Raw genomic sequence first — 20,412 nt, 5'->3', positions numbered from 1 at the left:
ATAAATAAATAAATATTTACATTAATTCATAAATAAATAAATATTACTTTTTGGAAAGAGAAATGACACTTATATCTACCTGTATACACATACCCTCATAGTGACGTGCTTCCAATCAAAATTATTTGAACTTCACAAATTATTCCTAATTCTCCATTCTATATGAAAAATTTATAATTTAAGTTAGCATTTTTTAAATAGTTTATCATTTTTTTTATTTTCTCATTTCTTATATTCTAAACTTAGTCAAAATTGTAAGAAAAAAATATTAAAATTTAATTATTACAGTGTTATTATCCGTTCTATATCCTATCTCACATCAGTTATACCTAGATTCTACACAACTAAACTTCACCTTTCTCAAACAGTTTAATAAAATTCGATTAGCCTTAAATACTACTATCTTATTAATACCATCCCTAACCTCCCATATATAATTTCTCCTATTACCACACTAACAACAATCATTTCTATTCAAGCACAGAGAAGCCTTGGTCAACAACTAAAACTAAACTTGAAATCACTATTTAATCATCATAAATGTCACTAGTAATTAACGATGAAAATTATATAATTAATAACATCTTATAATGAAAGTTATATAATTAATATCTTATTTTATGTATATGACATAGAACAATCATTTTTCATAATAAATTTGGACAATGATATTTTAATTATTAAATTTTAATAATTTTTTTTATAATATGAAATGTTATTTTTTAAGTAATTTTGGAATATTAAAAATGAAAAAATAAAAAAATAAAAAACTATATCTCAAAAGAGAAACTTGTCAAAAAATTTAGTAATCAACATAATTTTCCAACAGATTCTAACCATTTAAAAAATGAAAGGTAGAAAAGTTTCTGTATTCCAAAACATGTTCCCATAATCTGCAATTACTTTCTTTTAATCAATAGTTTGTGTTGTTTATGAGAACATAAATCATTACCATCTATTTCCTCCCACAAACTTGAACGTGTCTTTCTGTTTATGTGCGTACATTTTAAGTTTTTTGGCTAATCTAATGTATACGTAACTCCCCCAACCGTAGAACAGCGTGAACACGCATGGCAGAACCACAGTGGCAGTGTTTAACCTGAAACTGGGTGATATCACTAACATGGAGAAGACGTAGCATCCAGAAAATATAGAAAGCGGAAAGGTCACGAAAACACTGATTCGCCCTCGTGGCATCAGAAAACATATCATCAAAATGGAAAGATAACAGGAGAATGTGTTGAAGGACCAGAACCAGTTGAAGATCTGCATTTTCATCACCACTTTCCCAGCAATTTCTTGCATTGCTGCATACTCACTGTGCTGGAACGATGTGCTGATCTTGTTATTAGAACTACCCTCTGCTTGGTAAACTCCACCGGGAGGGCTACGCACTGCTTCGTAAGTGTTTGTCGCGAAAAGAATAGCCACCACCAACAATGCGTTGCGTGTGTCGTTTGATATTCTCTTTCTCAGACGAGTCACCGAGATCGCTATTCTCTCGTTGAATGTGATTTTTGCTCGTAGCTCTTCCACCAGTGTTGTGGTAGCAATCGAAAAGCCACGTAAAGCTCCACGCCTCACTAACATGTCTCTGATCTCTGCACTGTGAGCCTCGGTTTGGTTAATCTCAACTATGTCCAACGCTGTTAAGTCCTCGAAGTTCTTTGCATTTATGTCTATGTTGCTTTCTAACAACAACTTAACTGCCTGCACAAAGAATTCAAAATGCACTCATTAAAAACTTATCCGATCATCTCTTATTGTCCGTTCTGAATGTGATTTTTAAATGTTTAAATAACTTTTTCGTTCTCAATCTTCGTAGGGTTTGTTGTGGATGATCCTCATTTTGACAAAATGTTTAAAATGGTCATATTTTTATAGAATGTTTAACATGGTCATCATTTTTCGTGTTTTATTTGATCATTTGTTGTGACGCCGTTTAAATTAGTAACGATGCGGATGATCCTCATTTTGATAGAAAATGACCACATAAAATACGAACTGTGAGAATGAAGAACATTTTAAACATTCTGTAAAAATAAAGACCATTTTAAAACATTCTGTCAAAATGAAGATCATCCACAACAAACACTACGAAAATGAGGACGAAAAAAGTATTTAAAGGAAAGAATTGAACGCATGCCTGAGGGAAGACTTTGAGAACGGAAAGGTGGAGAACGGTGTTGCCTGCTTCATCCCGCCAGTTGAGAATCCTGCGCTCGCGGTTCTGAGCGTGTCTCTGGCAGTTTCTCTGAAGCCATCCAACCAAGACCTCCAAAGCCTGAAACTGGTTATATTTGACAGCAATATGCAGCGAGGTTTCACTTCGAACAGTTACATCTTCGATGGAATCAGGACAAGCCGATAAGAACTTGGGCAGAAGATCAATGGTCCCAGTTTGAGTTGCAAGATGCAAAGGAGTGAGACCCTCTCTCCCTTTGATCCTCACGAGGTCCTTGTTGATCTCCACAAAGCGACACACCAATCTGTGATGCTTCTTCTGCAACGCAAGATGCATGGGGCTGAGCCCACACTGGTTGAGCTTCCATGAAAAGGAGGGTTTGAGTCTGATGAGCTCAGTGCAAAAACTGGCATGGCCTGCAGCAGCTGCAACATGCAGAGGAGTGTCAACAAATGGCATGAAGTCGGTGTGTTCCAGCACATAGGGTTGCATCTGAATCAGCTTGTAGAGCAAGTCTACGTCCCCATCTTGTGCAGCTGCAACCAGAAAGTTGTTCATGATGATATATATATATGAGGGAAAACAGGGTTCATACAATGAAAAATCAGGGTTTAAAGGGTTTAAATGGTGCTGTTATATAGCATTTTGTGGCCACCGTGATCCCGTGGACCATACGGTCAACACATATCAAGTTGCTTCTTGCTTTTTCATAAATAAATAAATCACTTCTTCTCACCGTGTTTCTCAAGTTCATTGTTCTTTCGAGATTATTATTGTAAGTGCACTTTTTCTCATTCTAAATCATGTAATAGCGACCGATTTTATTTTAGTTGAAAAGTTAGTTGGTACTGTTTCTAACTATTTTATAACGACTATTTATTACAATTTAATATTATAAATAAGAAACGAGTGCTTTGAAATTATCTGTGTTAAATGAAAACTGATTTTAGAATGGTGTTAGTAGATAAGGTGAAGTTATTTGGATTTGTTTATATTTAAGTTTATTGTAGATGATAATTTTTTCCAATGTTTAAGTTGAAAAGAAATATATAGTTTCAAATATTTAAGCTCTATATAATCGTATAAACACTCTTTTTTAATCTAAATGTTTTGTAGAGGCAAAATCAAAATCTTCAATATTATAATATTAATAGAATTTGAAATATTTTCAAGATTAACATAATATTCTTTCTTCTTGGTCTATCTTTCAATGTTTTTATTTGTCCGATTAATACTATGTCAAAAATACTAAACTTAGTAATATATAAAAATTGAAATTAAGAGTATTACTTTTAATTGAAATATACATGAATATTTTTAGACTTCAACAGCTGTCAAACCATTGCACACAAGGCATAATTTGCACTCTTATATTTTTATAATTGAATATCGTTATTTAATTTTAAAATTTTATTATATGTGTTGTTATCATCTTAATATAATATTTTATTATTAAAACAAACTATTTGATGATTGTTTGAAAAAATATTGGTGTTGAATTTTTCTTTTACCACTCTGTCCCTATTTCATTTTCATCTAAATTTTCTTTGTGTCTGGTGAAGACTGTTCTATTCTTTAATTTTCTTATAAATCATCAATGATTTCATTTTATTTTCTCCAAAGTCTTAATTTTGCTCCAGCCATATATGTATTGAGGGCTCATAATTCCGGTCTTCCAAAAGGCTTACTTTCCTTTAAATTGGTTGGAAAAGTGGATCCGCGTTTCCTTGTTCATAAAATTTGACTGGAAGGAAGTGCTTGATCCCAAAACAAATAAAAAATAGATTGGACTAGTTCCAAATATATTTCTTCTAGTCAAGTGACAGAATAAAAAAAATCTGACCAAATGATTACGACTACAATTTCATTCTTTCCATCTAAGACTACCGTAAAGTAGAATCTACTATTTTATTTCCTATGAAAATTACGTGATTTGACGGAGCCTTTTTTCACAGTTCATCTCGGTCGTCTTCAAAACTAATCAACTACTTATCAAACATTCGGACCACCTACCTGCCTAAGTGGCTTAATTATAATAAACCAAAGATTTATGGCGTGTTGAAAATTTTAAAAATATAGATATACGGCTACATCCACGCACTTTCAGACTTTATTCTGCCATGGAAATGGTATGGAGAAATATTCTCAGTTCAGAAAACAGATATTCAGAAGCAAATCGCTCCATATTAGATTGACCCAGGGAACAAGATAAAGAGAATTTTTAGTTTGATTTATGCTGACTGTAACGTTGTATTCCGTAGACATCTATGATCCCCGGTGGGAAAACAGGATCAGTAGCAGCTTTAACAGCAACTTTTGCCACCGCAGTAACATTGACAGGAGGTGTCAATAGAGGCCCAATAAGTGGGATCTGGTTCAATGGTTTAGCAACTTGGAGAACCTATAAAATTAAAGTAAAAATACATATGAACAAATTTATTAAGCTAATATTCAGGAGAAACTAATCGTTTTTAGGAATTAGACTAGACATTCAATCAAAACCGAAAAAAGGAAAAAGTGTTACGCCATGAATGTACACTGCAGACATACATATACACAAAAAGCCCCCACATTTTTAACACTTACGACAACCTCCCTTAAAAGTAGTGTACGTGATCTAATGTTATTCCAAACACTTAAAAGAATCAGTGTAATGTAAAAAGGGGGTTAACCAACTAAATAAGGTAAATGTAGGGATAGAAAAAGTAGAGAATTGTTTGTACAATTTCACAAACCTTAAAAAGTGATTATTATAATTTACTCTAAAATTAATGTCAAATCATCATCGAAGGAGCGAAGTAATATCTGCCGTATTAGAGAAGCACGTGCACTTACCGTCTCCAATGGAGATCCAATTACACCAAGGGGTAACTTCATACTCCCAACACTTCGAGTACCGTAAATAAATCCTGGCCTTAGAATTACTCCTGAAAAAAGCATGTAATAGGGCAATCATGTACGAGCATAATACTCCCTAATAACAAGAGTCATGACTCATCATGAGTAACGATTTATACTTTCTTTGAAATATCTGCAATAATTTGTTAAAAAAGAATACAAAACTGCGAGAATGAACAATAGCAGGTGTATGAGGTCCAACAAACTAGAATAAACTATAAATGTCTTTAATACTATCTTAAGAAAATATATACCTCCATATGGAAATTTGCTCAGGAGCTCTGTTTCAGCAGCTTTCTGCATAAGTTAAGAGACACTATATTAAAATTCGAAAACGTTTCAGCATCAAATTTACCATTTTTTTCTTTACTGTATACATGATAAAGATGGCAGCACAAATAGAATTCAGAATATCACAAATAGACGACTAGAACTAGCCAACTATTTAAATCATTACGTATCTCTTCACATGATCTATTACATACGATGACTTGGACCAACACTGAAGATCCAAGCTCACTCAGATTGAGGAAAGACAACGTCAGTGGCTTGCTCACTTGAAGAAAAAAAAAAGAGAAGGGTATTGCAGGAGATTAATCAGTAAAACCATCAGGAGGTGAATCTTCCAGAATTAGGAGGATGCACAAAGGACATAATAAGTCTATTAGAGGGGAGCAAAAAGGGGGAATCATATTTAGGAAGGTAAGGTAGTTTTTAGATAGTACATTTATGGTGGCAAGAATTATATATGTTTAGAATAAAGAAACTAAGAAGGCACGTGCTGAATTCTGTGTTTAAACCACGTTGGAGCTATTCAATTTAAAGATAATAGAACAAAATTAAATAATACTCAGTTACCATATTTTAAGTTAATAACATAAATATAGAATCAATCTAATTGGTCCTATATCATTAATCACTATAAATATAAGATTCTAATATATGTAGAAGATTTTAACACTCCCCTTAGATTAAAGGATATAGATCATATGCACCAAGCTAGATGATTATGGGAATTGACAAAACTGGCATATAGTTCCCCGACATTTGTTCTCTAAAAAGTGACAATCAACATCAATATATTTCATCATTTTCATGGAATACTGGATTTGAGGCAATATGCATAGTGGTATGATTATCACATGAGTGATAACTATGCAACCTCCTCAAACTTTCAATCCTGAAGGAACTGTTTGATTAATGCAAGCTCCAGACTGACAACAACCATAGCTCGATACTTTGCCTTTGCGTTGGAACTGACTATAACATTTTGCCTCTAGTTATATCTAACAAATATACATAAACTGGAGGTGGACCTTCTATCAATGGGAGAGTGAGAGCCCACCCAGTCACCCACGAAATATTTTAGTTTACCAAGATCTTTTGTTTAAAAACGCTTGAAAAGATTTTGCTTCACCTTCATGCTACCTGGTTGATCATTACTATAATGGCAATGTCATTAGCACAAAGAACTAGATAAATGCAATCAGTAGGTGAGCGATGATAGAAAACAAAGCACTCAGCTTTGCTCCAAATTATACCAAACTTTTGAATCACAATATTAAATCTACTAAATCATGTTCTAGGTGATTGTCCTAAACTGTAAATTTCAAAAAACTAACAACTCAAAACTGTGAAGCAAGTGTTAATGCACCCATGGAATGTAAATATTTGCATATTTCTCCATCACATGTTTCCTAGAAATATTCATCAACTAATAATTCTTTCCTGAAAACATCCTCACGATAAAGAGTAGGACATATTACCTTTCCTTGATAATACCCCTGCAGTAAGTAATTTACTACACCAAAGTCAGCAGCAGAGATATAGACAAATCTTTTAACACCTGTAGGACCAAGAACAAATCATCAACCAGTAACGGGTAGATAACTACACAAAAGGAAATATAACCAATACTTCGTCAAACAACAAAAATACAAAACCAATTTCAGTTTTCTTTTTATTCTAAATCTAGTAAACTTGAAAATAGCAAAGAGTTTCTAATGAATGTTGCTAAATATCACCTAATAATTTAAATGAGGTTTGAATTAATTAAACTAAATACCAACCAATTTCTATCATTTGGCTCATTCCATGTTTCACAACAAACAAATGTATAAACAAATTGTCAAAGAAAATGTGTACAGAGACAAAATAACCGAATGAGTTTTTTGGTAAGTTAAAACTAATTTATGTTCAAGTTAAAAATAATAATTAGAGAAGCTATACAAGAATATCTACAAATTAATTTATGTATAAGCTAATTTTAGCTTATGGACAAACTCATTTTGTTTTTTCTCTCCTATAAATAGTAGAAGAAAAGTTTGTCCATATGCCCTACTTTTTTGCAAGATAGACATAAATTATAACAGAAAGCTCAAACACATGACAACAAAGGCTAGACTCTTCACTAAGAGCTTATAATTGTTATGCATCAAACATATGCTATCCAAATGGAACAACAGTGTCTAACATATCCTATTTCTGTGTAGGGGCTATCATAATAATTGGTTTAAAAGAACTCACTTTAACCCCGATTAAACAGTTTTATAATAACCTGTTGGTTAAAATCTTAAAAATTAACAATACACGACAAGCGAATATTATTATAACAAAACCATAAATGATTTTCCATGACTGATTTTGGTTTGGTAGAAGTAGTTTTAATTTGTGCAAAACTGATTATATAACCAGTTGTAACTAAAACTGATTATATAATCAGATATATATCCTAAAAATGAGAAGTGAATAACTAAAATCAGATATATAATCAGTTGGTTAAAAATATTTACCATACATGAGAAGTGAATATTATAACCAACCCATAACTTGTTTCCATAATTGATTTTGGTTTTATAGAACTGAAAAAACTGGTTACATGACCAGTTATAACTAAAAAATGGTTATACATCTTAAGCTAATAATTGGTTTTGGCTTTAAAAACTAGCTTTAACATTTAAAATCAATTTTAATTAATATGACATAGTTGGCAAAAGAGTACTAGTTTTGTATCATAGAGTAGCAGTTTTGGATGTTTATGCACAAGTAATTTTAAACTTCGTCTAAAATGTGAACGTTGTCACCACATTGGACATACCATTAATACGTGTTGGAAGCTACACTAGAAACCCCCCTTGTTCACCTAATATTGTCTAGACATCTATTGTCAAGTCACCTGTTGCTCCTACATTACCATCTGATTAGCCTCATTAGTCAACTATTAACATTGCCTTGATGTCACACATGGGTAATTGACATTGACTTCAATGCAACAAATTACCATTCTCCTCACTATACTAACTTTATCATCGACTTTCCACCATACATTTTTATACTTATTTGTCCTTGCTGTATTTAGTTAGAGTTCCTTAGTCTCTAGGTGAAGTTTTATCTCATCTAGAGTGGCCAAAGCAATGATTGTGCAATGATTGATGAGATGTGTATCCTTCAAAGTAGTGGTACATGGAAGTGGTTCCTCTTCCAACTAACTAATCAATTATTGGGTGTTGTTTCAATGTCGAATACTCTTGAAATAGGACCTAATGGTAAAATTGGTCACTATAAAATTTGTATGGTTGCCAAAGAATACACACAAATCTATGATAATATTATAATCACTTTCTCATATTGCCAAAATGATATTTATCCAAGTTCTCTTCTCCATTGTGACCACCATCACTGGACCCTATTTCAATTTGACATCAAGAATGTCTTTCTACACTGATTTTGATGAAGAAGTACAGATGGAACAACTTCCTGGAATTGTTGCATAGGAGGAGTCATTTGATATGGTATTTCATCTTTGAAGGTCCCTGTATGGCCTCGAGAAATCACTTATCATCATTCTCCCTAACTATGTATCTATCTATCTGGTTGTTTATGTGTACAACATTGTTATCATAGCTGGTGATAAGTGGGTATTGTCCAATGAAAACAATATCTTGCTTAACGGTTTCTGACAAAAGATTTTGCACACTTTGAGGTAATTTCTGGGTATAAAAGTTGTACGATCCCAACATGATTTAGTCATGTGTTAGAGAAAATATGCCATGGACATTCTAGAATAAACAGGGATGTTAAATGTTAATAAACACCAATGGGTTCTAGTGTCAAACTTATACCCGACCAAAGAGAGCCATATTTTGACCCAGTGATATACAAATAGTTAGTTGGTGAGTTAAATTACCTCATAATGACTCATTCAGACATGGCATTGGTAGTGAGAGTGGTAAGTCAATTTTTAAACTCCCTTTGTTAAGAACATCAGGATGCAGTCATACAACTCCTAAAGTATGTTAAGAATTCTCCTGGAAATTGTGAAGATTAGGGAAATACTCAAATTATTAGACATTCTAACGTTTTGGGTAGGGTCACCAAGCGATAGACCCTCCACTTCAAGAAACTATGTTCATGTTGGATGTAACTTAATATCATGTAAAATTATGAAACAAATTGTTGAGCCAAGATCATGAGCAGAAATAGAATGCAGGACAATGACATTGGTTATTTGTGAACTCATATCACTGAAGCAACTATCAAAGAGTTTAAATTTGAAGAAAATTCCTTATGGCTTGTATGTGACAATCAAGTAACATTACACTTTGCATCTAATCTGTCTTTAAGGAGACGACCAAACACTTGAGGTAGATTGTCATTTCATAAGAGATGGTAAGAATTGAACAAGCAATTATTAAGAATAGATGTTTGAATTCCTCAATTACCTTGATCTGAAGCTGCTCTAATTGCATTGATGTTAGCAGTCCCATTAATTTTGTACATGTATGAGTTGGAGCCAAAACCACCAACACACGAAATCTTACAAAAGAAACACAAGTTAGCACAATAGGCCAATCATCAAAGAGGAACATATATTCACGCATAATTCTGTATCCTAACCAACAAAAATAATTCTGTATCCTAACCAACAAAATTTAGACACATTAGGCCAGTTAGTGCCATGCATGCAGGATGGTTACTATAATTCTCTCGACCCAAATTATCTTGTAATCAATCACAAACACTCACTTCTGTTTTTTTCTAACAATCTGTTAGAACCACAATTTGCAACCAAATTGTACAATCATTACCATCAAAATTATCTAAAATTGATAGAGCCTACGCACCAACCACTTTACCTAGCTTATCCCAAGAAGGGACATAAAAGTGAGATATTTAGTCACAACAAACTGATCAAAACATGTCAGTATACAAATTGTTCAAAATGTAATGCAACATCTTGTAATAGCACAAGAAACAAAAAAATAAATAAATAAAACAAACTAGGCTTTTGGGCTTCCTCTAAGTTGAAAAATATTTTTACCAGGAATTATAATAAACTAAAGGGGAAAGGACTCGCAACTAAATTTTTAATATGCATTATAACAAAACAAGGGGAACTTACAACAGCAGTGACCCCATTTAGAGCGTCTTTCAATGAATCAGTTGAAAGGATATTCCCTAATCATTAGAAGACAATATAGACACGTTAGACTATTATAGTGTCCCACTAAGATTTTGTTTACAAGGAAATGCTAAAAACAAAAAGGAAAAAAAAAAACAAAAAACCAGACCTTTATACCAAGTAACATTGCCAGCCCAGGAATCATGTAGGGATGACCTACCAGACCTGGAAAGTAAGACATGGAGTTATTGGTAATGCGGAATTAATAATAAATATGACAAGCAGATGACAATTAAGAGTGACAATACAGAAAGAATGACAGATTGGTAATAATACAAATATGAAAAAAAAATAGAAAACATAGATGTGGTTCTATAAATGTTTTTGCCGTTGTTCTGCAATCAAAATTTATGTTGCACCTCAATAATTCATTCCTCTAATGCAAACATTATAATAGATTAACGAGATGAAATTTCAATTCTGATTGAAGAACAGTACCTAAAACACCTACATAACTACATCCAAGTTTCGTCCAATGAGAAAAAGCATCAAACCTGCTAAGACTAGCAACAGATAAGCCACGATCTAAGGCTTCTCTACAAATGTGTGATCCGACAAATCCATTGCCTCCCAACACAAGCAACTTCAATAAAACCGAACGCAAGTTTTAAGTTAGGAAGCCAGATAATGGTAGAAAAATAAATGTTTCACATACAGTTATCGTGGCAGAATACCTTTTCTGTTGGGGGTGGGGGCACATTTACAGTCTCTGCTTCTTCAACTTTGAATGGCTCATCAACTTTATTAGAATCTGTGCAGAGATTTCTTCCGCTGACCGACACTGCCGTTGTACTGCAATGTAAGAAGAAAAGGAAAACACGGTGAAATGGCTTAATCAGTAATTTACAAATGACGAAGACAATCAACATAAAATTCAAATCACATTTGTACCGAAACCTAACACAGTGAATTCCATACAGAAAAATTAAACTCATGACGCACTTAAATTGTAGCGGCTATCCTCCACGGCATAACAGCATTGCTAATTTCGTAGAGCTCAATTTCATTTCAATCAGGCAATTACAGAAACTTAAAAATTATACGAATATAGAATAGAAAATATCAAGAAGAATCAGATAATCGAATTCAGTATACAAAAAAAAACGACACGACTACTGAACATAACGATTGGAAAGAATAGAAAGCATACTTGAGCCTGGAAATGGAAGGCGTGGAATGGATCAAGCGCGAAAGCAATGTCCTCATTTGATGATACTTGAATTGAATTGAGTTTTCGGTTTCGAATGTTCTTTAGGAAAGGAAGCTTGTAGGAGAATTAGGAACGGCGAGAGAAGGTTCATGAGAGACAAGTCTCTACTAAACTAACTGGAAAGTGCTGAGGGCGAGAAGCAACAGCATACACGTGGCGCCTCTTCCTGCTGACACCTCTTCGCCCTGTGTGGCTCTATTCCCACCTCAACTTCCTCACACGGCTTACTTTTTTTTTCTACGACCCACACGTGACTTAAATTCAGCACTTGGTCCTCGGCCCAGGACACAGGACCCAGGGCCTTGCTATTACCACCCCCATTTACCGTCTAAAACTCAACCACAATTCAAAGGAAAATACATTTTTTTAAAATATTTCGTTAAAAATACCTGCCGTGACATCAAAGTGTATTTTTATAGATTAATAACATAAATATATATATATATATATGAAATTTTAAATATTTGTGAACCTTTTTACTATTTTTTTTCTCGTTATTGTGTATGCCTACAAAGTTAAACTATCCGTAGAATATTTGAAAATATTTATAATTTTTTATCAACTTCCCACTTTCAATTGGGTTAGGTATTGATAGAGTGATTGTAGAACTAGATGCCAATTTCATCTGTGAATTTTCCCTTTCTTCTTTTGTGTGGTTAATGTGGAGAATTTCTTTTACAACGGCCACAGTGATAATGACCTTTTTCTAATTAATTGGACTTGTTGTTAATGTTTGATTAAGAGCATAACAATGATTGAGTACATGTTTAAAATACATATAACACATTTGATGGTTTATCCTTATCCGCATATTGATGAATCACTACAATTAAAGTTATCCTCAGAAATTAAAAAATTCAAAGTTAGAGAGAATTTCAACTCAGTGGTGAAGCTTTTAGGGAATGTGTAAGAATATAATTTGATGTAATAAAAATAAAAATATACGCTTTAAAGTAGACATTGCATGATACCAACAAAAAAAATGTTCTGCTTGCAATATAAATGGCACCAACCAGCCAAGGTAAATAGAATATATGAAATCAATTATCAAATAAAAAACAATAAAGTCTGTTTTATTAGCATAAAGAATATTAAAGTTGTGGGTTTGTGATTATATTTGAGTATTGAAATATTTTCTTTTTAAACAAGTACAAGTGTGTTAGTTCTGACAGATTTTTGGAGAGAAAAATAAGAGAGAAAGAAAAAAAAATTGGTTCACATAGTTACTATATAGTTTGAGTCAAATTATGATTCGTGTTTCTTTTACCGATAAACCAATAGATCGGACTGAAAAATTGATATTGGGTTCATATTATATTGTTCATTATTTTAATTGTTGGAATATTTTATCAAAAGTATGCGGTATGAAGAAATTAGTTCCACAAGGTCTATTTTAGATTTATCTTTTTTATTATTTAAATTTGAAGAGTTATAGTTAAGTAGGTTTTGTTTGCATTTTATCTTCTTCTTTATTACATCTATATATGATTTTAGTAAAGTTTGATTGGGTGAGGTGTATTAAGAAAACTTTTTCACATTAAAAATATGTTTCTTTTATAATAATTGTTACTATTTTTTTATATCGTTGTTCTTCGTAAATTCCAGTAGAATCGGAAGAACTACTTATGTTACATTTTTTATTTTGGATTTGCATAAAAAAAATCATGATTTTCAAAACATTAAAATTTGAGTTGATTTAAATTAAAAATATTTTTTTAAATGATTTATTTGGATAAGGCGATTCAAATTTAATGAATGTTAATTTGTAAGGATATTTAAATCAACTTCAACTCAAATAATCATATTTTAACCTTAATCTAGATCATTTCGAATTGACATAGGTTCATGCAAAATTAACTTGACTTAGATCTAAGTTAATTTGACTGAATTTAGGTTTGAACCGATTCAAATTGATTTTTCTCAAATCAACTCGACCTGATCTGAACTTAAATCAACTTGATTTTTCCTAAGTCAAAACTAATTTATCAAGAGTTGAGAGAAAACTACAAACAAATTGTTCTTTAGAAATAAGAAGTAGAAAATTATTCATCCCGGAAAGAATTTTATGAAAGTGACATATAAAATCAGCAAGTTTGGAATTGTTAGTAAATTGTAAGGAATTCTATGAAATAGAGAAGAGGAAAATAAATATATGAAAAGCAAAAGCACTCACAATGGGATTTGTTTTATAAATTAAAGAGAGAATTGTTTTTTAGGATATTCTACCCGAAAAGGAATATAGAGAAATATATAAGCTAATTAAGTACATTAATGTAAAAATAAAATAAAAGCAAGTTGTGTGTAGCACATATGCTTCAAGTCTTCTGAAAAGATGTTTTTTTTTTTTTTTCTTCTGTTAATGGGAAACTGATTAACAATAATCACTTAGGCCTTGTTCGTTTGCATAGATGATACCGTAGATAAGGATTTGTGAAGACGGATTTCGAAAAATCTCATGTTCTCATTGTATGATTTGAAAGGATAAGCGAGTAACGATTTGCGGTTAATCTCTAAAAATTCATTCCTTTATTTTTGCAAAGATTTAAAAAGATGAAAAGTCATTTTACCAATATACCCTCTTTAAATTTTATACAAAAAAATCTATTAATATAATTATTAATTACATTATACTATTACTATAATTTATTTACAATTAATATTTTATTATATATATTAGTAATTATTAATAATTTCAATTATTTATTTATTATTATTATTTTATTAATTGTTATAAATATATATATATATATATATATATATATATATATATTATTTATTATTATAATTTATTTTATATATATAATAAATTATAATAATAAATAATATATATTTGTATATATATATATATATATATTTAATTAATAATATATAATAATTATTAATAAATAAAACATTATTTAAAATATAATATTTAATATATTAATATATAATAATTAATAATATATATATATATATATATAATGATTATTATTAATTAATAAAAGTATACAATAATTAATAATATTTGTAATATTGTTAAAAATTAATAATATATGTAGTTATTATTATTAATTTATATATATATATAATTAATATATAAAAATATAATTAAAATATTTTTAAATTTTAATTTTTTTAATTTATTCAATTGTAATTTTATTAATTTTTTATTATGAAGGGTATTTTAGTAAATTTCAAATTTTATTTATTATTTTTTTTAATTTATCACATCAATTAAATATTTCACTAACTTTCATAAAAATTATCTCCAAATCCACTCACTTAACCCTCTAAATTCACTCAAAAAAACACAAATATTCATCCACACAAATCTACACAAATCCATCTTCACACTCTCTCCCATATCCATCATTACAAAGGAACACATCCTTAGGGAAGAACCGAATAATTTGTGCTAATTGAAACTTCCTTTCTACTTCGCATCTACCTAGATTCTTGTATAAAATAAAATGTAAGTGTAGGACATGTTTGGATCCGCTAGCATCTTTACTTGTCATTAGTTGTCTCACCATTCCTCTTTTTGTCACACTTATGTGTTTCTTCTGTCTCGTGTATTTCGAAAAAGGGTTGTGTAATATTGAAAATGCTTTCTGAGCTGTTTTTTTTTTCAAATGAAAATAAGATAATTTTAAGAAATAACTGTGTTTGGAAATATGAGTATAAGTTTTACGTCGATTAAAATAAAAAATTTAAATACTATATAAAAATAAAAGACTAATATATTTATTGTTTTAATATGTTTTATTGAAACTAGTGTTAATTCATTTTATATGGTTTGGGAATTGTTATGACCAGATATCCATGAGTATCTAATTATTTAGAAGTTGAGATCTAAGATGAGATGCAAGACGGTTTTAATATTTTTTTTTTCACCTATCAAAATACATTTTAAAAATAAAAGGATAAAATATGTTTTTGGTTCTTTAACTTTCACTGAAAATTAGAATTAGTCTCTCTTCAAAATTTTAGACCAATTTAGTCCATCATCTTTAAAAATATGTGGATCTAATACTTTTAACCAAATTTTGTTAAATTTAGTTGACGTTTCAAACACATTTCATTATAATATTTGAGTTATTTATATCGTTTGACACATTTTCACTTTAATATTAAATAAAATACTATCATTAAATACATATGAAACTTCAAATAAACTTAATAAAATTGAATTAAAAGGACTAAATCTACTGTAACTAAAAATTTAAGAACTAAATTAAACGAAAATTTCGAAAAAAAAAACTAATTTCAATTTTCGATTAAAGAAAAAAAAATATTTAACCAAAATAAAACTATTACGGAATCGATGTTCTAAAATTTATGATACCTCAGTGTGCTTGACCGTAATACCTATGAAGTTGTGTTGGAAGCAAATAAGGACAATGAAGTGATGCGATGGTCCTTTGAATCCGTACATTCGTTGTTGGAGGGTGATGAAAGTGTTGAAGTCGTATACATGGGCAATTAGCTTGTTGACAGGGATATCCCAGCCAACCATTTCACATCACCAACTTCCACTTCCTCACTCACAACAACATCTTCACTAAACCTTCCATACCAATAATAATAAGAATTGCATAATATCACTCCCAGGGGCTCAAGTAGAGCCAAACACAAACAAGTTTTGGTGCCAATAGTGGCGCACCACAATAAGAATATGCTAATTTCAAAACCCTTACTAATTACATATGTCCAAAATCATGAGTCAAAAGAAGGTGAAAGTTTTGCACTTTTATACAAATCAAAACTATTGAGCAGGCTTAATATTAAACACTTTTAATTTACTATGAGCTTATAAGCCGACAACAGATTTACTAAATAGCAACTACTTTAGTGATTGTATAGTAGTTTTTGTCCCCACATGATCTAAAGAAACAACCTCAATTATTCGATGTTTTTGTCCGGTGATGTTTTTATCGATCATGGCTAGTAAAAAAAATGCAGAGACAGACAAGAGATACTGAAAAATATGAAATCTGGGTGCATGGCAGCACTACCGTGTTATCTCTATCCCATGATTGCAATTACGAATGCAGCACCCGAAAATATTCCCACTAATATTATTCATTGCACTTTTCTTATACAATAGTTGTTAGAAGCCCAAAAAGTTAAATATCCGTGGTCATCTTCATAATATCTATCACATATCCTCATAAGACATTATATTAATAAAAATATTATAGTGTGCTAGATTTGAAGTTTTTCGTGAGAGCAGTTTAATAAAATTTTAAAATTGGATATGTGTCACTTATGCAAACTATAAAATGTAGATTGGGTGATATCCAATGATGGAATCCATTTAAGAAATCCAAAACAAGGGAAGACTTTGTTGGATTGAGAATGACGTAGGATCTAATAGTGTTGAAAAGTATTTTACCTTTTTCCTTTTTTATGGATGTAATCTTGTGTTTAGATTAGAGAATAGATAAGAGAGAATGAAAATGAGTGGGTTTAAGAGAAAAAAAAAATTAAAACTAAAATTATTTGATTTTATTTAATTACTTCAAACTCGTCGCTCCTTTCATGGAGAGCATGGGAAGATATTGTGGGTAACTTCAACAACTAATCACCAACTGAATATCACGAGTGAAGACTGAGAACCCTCCAAAGGAAACCTTTTGACCTACTTCAAATATTTGAATGCAACGAATCACCCATGTTTGACTTCGTTTAAAATCAGAACAAGGGGAGCATATTCCTTAAAAAAAAAAAAAAAAGTGAAAAAAAAATATTTATCTTTATTTCTTTATAAGTAGCCAGAAGAAACTATGTAAGGTGCATATAAAACACATCATTTTCAACTGTGCCATTGATATATTCTGGTGCATCTGTCTCAATTGAAATCTGCAAGGAAACGACAACCACTTGCACCTATAGTCCTAAATTTCATAGTTACACCGAAACAAGAGTGAATAATCAACAGTGACAAAAACCCTAATTTCTTCGCACAAAATATCAAATCAAAAATGCAAATGATGATACTAAAGGAAAACCGCAGCAGCTTTGTTTCCACTTTGCCCACATTGTTTATTCTCTTTTATCCCTCCTTCATCATGCTGGCTACTTTCATTGTACTAAGGTCTAATCATACACCGCATAGTGCGCTTTCACTGTTGCCTTAATTACATTGGATAACACTTTTCTTTTTCATTCTAATATCTTTCCTAAAACTTCAAAATGTTACATAATCATTTGTGTTCTAGTGGAGGAGGATATTAAATAAAATACTAACTAAGAATCTTCAAAAGCAATATATCTAATTATTTCTTTTTAAAATCCAAATTGTTCTCTCCATATGACATCATGCATCGTATCTATCACCATCAAGCACAAACTAAACATCTCTTGTAATGCATCATGCTCTTCCTCTGTGCAGAGATAATAATCAGTAATAATGACTAAAAAATGGTATAAAGAGTTAAATAACACTAAAAAAATGGTGGTGCAAGTCTTAAGGGTACCCTAAAACAGTACCACCCTTGCCCTGCAAGTTATTATATCTATCTTGCACCAACAAAACAGGGTGAAGTCCGTGACCCAAAGCAGAACCACTTTACTTTCTCTTTATAAATACCACTCACACCCCAATCTTCTCTTACAACCTAACCTTCTAACCTTCTTTATCTCTACGCAACACACAACAAACTTTAACTAAGTTTAACCAAAATGAGGAGCATACCCAGCACGACAACCTCAACTTCAACCGCACCGACAGGCGCCGCGTCTCCTCCGCATCCCACGTGGCACTCTCCCGTTCCCTACTTGTTCGGAGGACTCGCCGCCATGCTTGGTCTCATAGCCTTCGCTCTCTTGATCTTGGCTTGCTCCTACTGGAAGATTTCTGGCGCGTTGCAGAACGAAGAAAACGGTGAAAGGAACGTGGAGAAACTGGGTGATTCTGAGAACAAGGAATCTGTTACGGTGTACGAGGAGAAGATTCTGGTCATTATGGCTGGAGATGAGAAACCCACATTCTTGGCCACCCCCAAAGCCTCCTCTGTTTCTCGTCCACTCCCCAACCATTTTGAGCAAAGCCTCCAACACCACGTCACTTCTCAGAAATCACAGAAAGAAGTGGAAACCCATCTTCAACAACCTCAACAAACGCTACAACAACAACAACAGACCCAGACACCGTAATAACATATCATTGGAACATCATACTATGTTTCTCGTCATTCACTCTCTTTTTTCTTCTTTTCTTTTTTTTCCTTTTTCTTGTTTCTCGATCTTCTTGTATTCTATTTTTGTTCGGAAACTGTAAATCTAATTAAGCGAGGTGAATTAGAGTTGAGGGGATTGTATATAAATCCAGGGGTAACCAGATTTTGCAGAGCCTTGCATGTCACTGCTACTACGTTTATTTATGCAGATTTTTACCTTTAAATATATAGCAAATTTTTACTGGCTTTGGTCAAAATTCAAATCCCCAAATGCAAAACTATGAGAAAAATATGTTTTGATCCACCTTTCAAACCAAATTAAAATTTACTTTTATAGAAAATCACTATTCTCTTAAAAAATTATAATATTTTCTCACGCTTTTCTCTATTCGAGCATGAAAACCAGAGAAATGGGAACCATGAAAATGGGAAAGGGTCACATAAAGTTAGAAACATGAGAAATGGGAACCAAAACCATGAAAATGAGAGAACTCCTGAATGAATATAATTAATTTATATTTTTTATATTTCCTTTTTGAAAAAAATTCTTTGCCACCATTTGATAATTTTTAGAAGGTTAAAATAGTTTTAACAAAAATTAATTTTTATATTTTTAAAAGAAAGAAAGAGGGAATAGTAATGAAATATAATATTAAATGATTGTAAAAAAAGTGTAGTGTGAAAATACCAATAAATAATATAATTAACAAATACCACTAATAATTCCTAAGCCTATATCTAAACTAATGTGCAACTAACTAATTGGGATTCAAACTAGTACAAGAAAATAGAGAAATTATTGGGAACATACAGTTACACTTCTTTATATAACCATTGTTAAAAAAATAAAGATTCTCTACCTACTATCAATGTAAGGTTTAAAATTCTCGCCACATGTACATTTTTTTTTCAACAGATTCTTTATAATTACCATAAAATGTTAAAGTTGTTTTTACTTTAATCTAAAATGATGTAATGTTTTTAAAGGGAGGAAATGTTTTAAAAAAATCAAATGAAAATCCATTTCACATAACATTTTTGTTATCCATGAAGCATCTTCATACATTACAATTTTTCTAATGAAACTTCATAACCCTCATTTCTCCCTTTAGGATTTGACTCATCAAAACTCTGTTTAATTTGCATCTTAGCCTTCTAATAAAAAATTGGATTTCCAAAACAAATATTACATATTTAAATTTAAATAATATCTTCAAATTTAGATTTTCTCACCCCCTCTATAAATTTGATTCGTACAATGCAGTATGCCCCTTTTTTCCGGTACTTCTATCATGTGTTTAGTCTTTCCTTGAATTTTATTTAAATACTTTATACTTTCTTTTTCCTTAATTTTTTCGTATTAATATTAGGTCACATCTCCATTACATTCTTGTTAGCACTTCTTAGATATATGGTTAATTTTTTTTCTATTTTGTATTTTGAATTATGTATATTTTATTTTATATTTTAAAATATGTTATCCAAAATATAAGAATTA

At 31.2% G+C, this 20,412-nt stretch overlaps 3 protein-coding genes across 3 annotated transcripts; 1 reads left to right on the top strand and 2 right to left on the bottom strand.

Annotated features, from left to right (window-relative positions):
- Window positions 1–934: 934 nt before the first annotated feature.
- LOC114164780 (ankyrin repeat-containing protein BDA1-like) lies at window positions 935–2,930 on the bottom strand. The gene is made up of 2 exons (XM_028049542.1): window positions 2,147–2,930; window positions 935–1,710 (listed from the first exon to the last, which is right to left on the bottom strand). Exons 1-2 carry the CDS (start codon window positions 2,741–2,743, stop codon window positions 949–951), a joined length of 1,359 nt encoding a protein of 452 aa, XP_027905343.1. The 5' UTR covers window positions 2,744–2,930; the 3' UTR covers window positions 935–948.
- A 1,285-nt stretch (window positions 2,931–4,215) lies between these two features.
- On the bottom strand, window positions 4,216–11,990 carry LOC114196015 (uncharacterized protein At1g32220, chloroplastic). Its single transcript, XM_028086502.1, has 10 exons — window positions 11,695–11,990; window positions 11,219–11,336; window positions 11,039–11,127; window positions 10,654–10,709; window positions 10,485–10,540; window positions 9,805–9,898; window positions 6,850–6,929; window positions 5,338–5,380; window positions 5,021–5,112; window positions 4,216–4,586 (listed from the first exon to the last, which is right to left on the bottom strand). Exons 1-10 carry the CDS (start codon window positions 11,748–11,750, stop codon window positions 4,407–4,409), a joined length of 864 nt encoding a protein of 287 aa, XP_027942303.1. The 5' UTR covers window positions 11,751–11,990; the 3' UTR covers window positions 4,216–4,406.
- A 6,308-nt stretch (window positions 11,991–18,298) lies between these two features.
- LOC114164175 (protein GLUTAMINE DUMPER 2-like) lies at window positions 18,299–19,138 on the top strand. Its single transcript, XM_028048737.1, has one exon. It carries the CDS (start codon window positions 18,418–18,420, stop codon window positions 18,889–18,891), a length of 474 nt encoding a protein of 157 aa, XP_027904538.1. The 5' UTR covers window positions 18,299–18,417; the 3' UTR covers window positions 18,892–19,138.
- The last annotated feature ends 1,274 nt before the right edge of the window (window positions 19,139–20,412 follow it).

This window comes from Vigna unguiculata, chromosome 9 (assembly GCF_004118075.2).
Source record: "Vigna unguiculata cultivar IT97K-499-35 chromosome 9, ASM411807v1, whole genome shotgun sequence".
Lineage (NCBI taxonomy): Eukaryota > Viridiplantae > Streptophyta > Magnoliopsida > Fabales > Fabaceae > Vigna > Vigna unguiculata.
Note: the sequence above shows the minus strand (reverse complement) of the source record. Positions and strands in the feature narration are given on the sequence as shown.